This window comes from Limulus polyphemus, unplaced genomic scaffold (genome assembly GCF_000517525.1).
Source record: "Limulus polyphemus unplaced genomic scaffold, Limulus_polyphemus-2.1.2 Scaffold11868, whole genome shotgun sequence".
In the NCBI taxonomy this organism is placed as follows: Eukaryota; Metazoa; Arthropoda; class Merostomata; order Xiphosura; family Limulidae; genus Limulus; species Limulus polyphemus.
The window spans coordinates 1-2,441 of record NW_013677478.1 but is presented as its reverse complement, the minus strand read 5'-3'; the positions used below and the strand labels follow the sequence as shown (position 1 = coordinate 2,441).

The following is a 2,441-nucleotide window of genomic DNA, read 5'->3' as shown; positions in this document are numbered from 1 at the left end:
ATTTTTGTAGAACTGTGTCTTTTGTGTTTTTGTAGAGCTGTGTTCTTTGTGTTTTTGTAGAACTGTGTCTTTTGTGTTTTTGTAGAGCTGTGTTCTTTGTGTTTTTGTAGAGCTGTGTTTTGTTGAACTGTCTTTGTGTTTTATTTTAAAGAAAAAGATAAATAGATCGTGATTTTAGTACCTCCGCTGGAGTTCCTGGATAACACTTGATTATTGACATTGACATCCATAGACATTGCACTCTGTATCAAAGTCCCCATCATTAGGTGACGTAATTTCGAAGTATAGACAAGACTGGAAGAATGAAATAGCGTCGTAGTCCACGATACATCACCCATGTGTTCCAGAGTTTCCGGTTCAATCAGTTCGTAAATCTCCGGCACGACCGACAGCAAGACCCCTCTCAGCATTACGGCTACAGCGTTTGATATTCCAGCTATTTTCTCACGATCGTATTCCCGAAAGAAGTCTCCTTGTCTTAAACTAAGGCCATACTTAGAAACAGTTTCAAAGCCAAGAAAGACGGGAATAAATTCGCTGTAGGTAATGTGTTGGAGCTCGGCAATGACAATCCTTCGGGCTTCCTGGTAGAGGACTTCGTCATTCCAAGACGGATTGAGCCGCTTGAGAACCCGAGCGATACGGTTGTGTTCACGAACCCATACAACATAAAGTCCCATGCTACCAATATCTGACCACAAACGAGGATCCAGACAAGGAGTTGCACTGTTGATCTCGTGCCAGCAATTTTCTGAACATATACGAGCTGTTGGGATTTCTTCCCCTTCCTCGTTTTTATGGGTTTTAAGTAAACCATCTTGAAAGACTCGCAGACTGTGGCCCGCTTCAGTCGTCGCTCCGTAGATGACAGACCCATCCAAAAACGATGAGGCTTGGTTAATTTGTTCCCTGGGGCCGAGGGTACAATCTTCTCTTAAAACTGTGGCCGAGCGAACGTATTCAAGACAGGTTTGGTTGTATTTACCATAATAGACGTCGTCAGGTGATACATCGATGGGAAGACATTCAGGGTTTTCGAGTTCTTTTGTAATGTTGCAGCATTTCAAGTTCGTGGAACGGAATCCTGCGTGTAAACAATAGAAAGACAAAAATCCTGTAAATGTTGATCACATATCTGTCTTCCACTTATATTCTTATCGTGCAATTATTTAGAAGTAGAACCATTATTTCTCTCACCCTAAGAATAATATCATCATTCTACCGTATGCAAGTGATAAAGTTCAAGTGTTTACTTAGCAACCAAACCATTATTTCTCTCACCCTAAGAATAATATCATCATTCTACCGTATGCAAGTGATAAAGTTCAAGTGTTTACTTAGCAACCAAACCATTATTTCTCTCACCCTAAGAATAATATCATCATTCTACCGTATGCAAGTGATAAAGTTCAAGTGTTTACTTAGCAACCAAACCATTATTTCTCTCACCCTAAGAATAATATCATCATTCTACCGTATGCAAGTGATAAAGTTCAAGTGTTTACTAAGCAACCAAATTTACTTGATTATAAATAAAACCTCACCTGTGAACTTGGCTGTATGGCTGATGTCATCTAATATAAAGCTTGCCCACATTACTGATAAAACTGACAGATGACCTTGTGGGTGATTGTCCTTACTACCCAGCAACCAAGAACTGACCAGTCTAGCACTCGGTAAGGGTTTGCCACTTGTGCTAATACGGGGCGAGTTGATTTCTAAAAATAGATACACACATATAATTTATCATAACCCATAAGTAAAGCGTGGTTCAAAGTGAATCAAACACTAAACACTTCTATAATAAATCAATTATTCATAGATACACACATACATAATTTATCATAACCCATAAGTAAAGTGTGGTTCAAAGTGAATCAAAGTGTGTATCTATGAATAATTGATTTATTATAGAAGTGTTTAGTCACATATAATTTATCATAACCCATAAGTAAAGCGTGGTTCAAAGTGAATCAAACACTAAACACTTCTATAATAAATCAATTATTCATAGATACACACATATAATTTATCATAACCCATAGGTAAAGCGTGGTTCAAAGTGAATCAAAGACTAAACCCTTCTATAACAAAACAATTATTCATATATACACACATATAATTTATCATAACCCATAAGTAAAACGTGGTTCAAAGTGAATCAAACACTAAACACTTCTATAATAAATCAATTATTCATAGATACACACATATAATTTATCATAACCCATAAGTAAAGCGTGGTTCAAAGTGAATCAAACACTAAACACTTCTATAATAAATCAATTATTCATAGATACACACATATAATTTATCATAACCCATAAGTAAAACGTGGTTCAAAGTGAATCAAACACTAAACACTTCTATAATAAATCAATTATTCACTGATACACACATATAATTTATCATAACCCATAAGTAAAACGTGGTTCAAAGTG

General features: G+C 36.3%; 1 protein-coding gene across 1 annotated transcript in view; it reads right to left on the bottom strand.

The window, feature by feature from the left end:
* LOC106476858 (peroxidasin homolog) overlaps positions 1 to 1,718 on the bottom strand; it is a gene marked incomplete at both ends in the record, with an annotated part of 12,087 nt that extends 10,369 nt beyond the window's left edge. The window contains 2 exons of the mRNA XM_013937477.1: positions 182 to 1,084; positions 1,545 to 1,718. Of these exons, the coding sequence (XP_013792931.1) occupies positions 182 to 1,084; positions 1,545 to 1,718 (1,077 nt within the window). The remainder of the gene's footprint in view (positions 1 to 181; positions 1,085 to 1,544) is intronic.
* Positions 1,719 to 2,441: the final 723 nt, after the last annotated feature.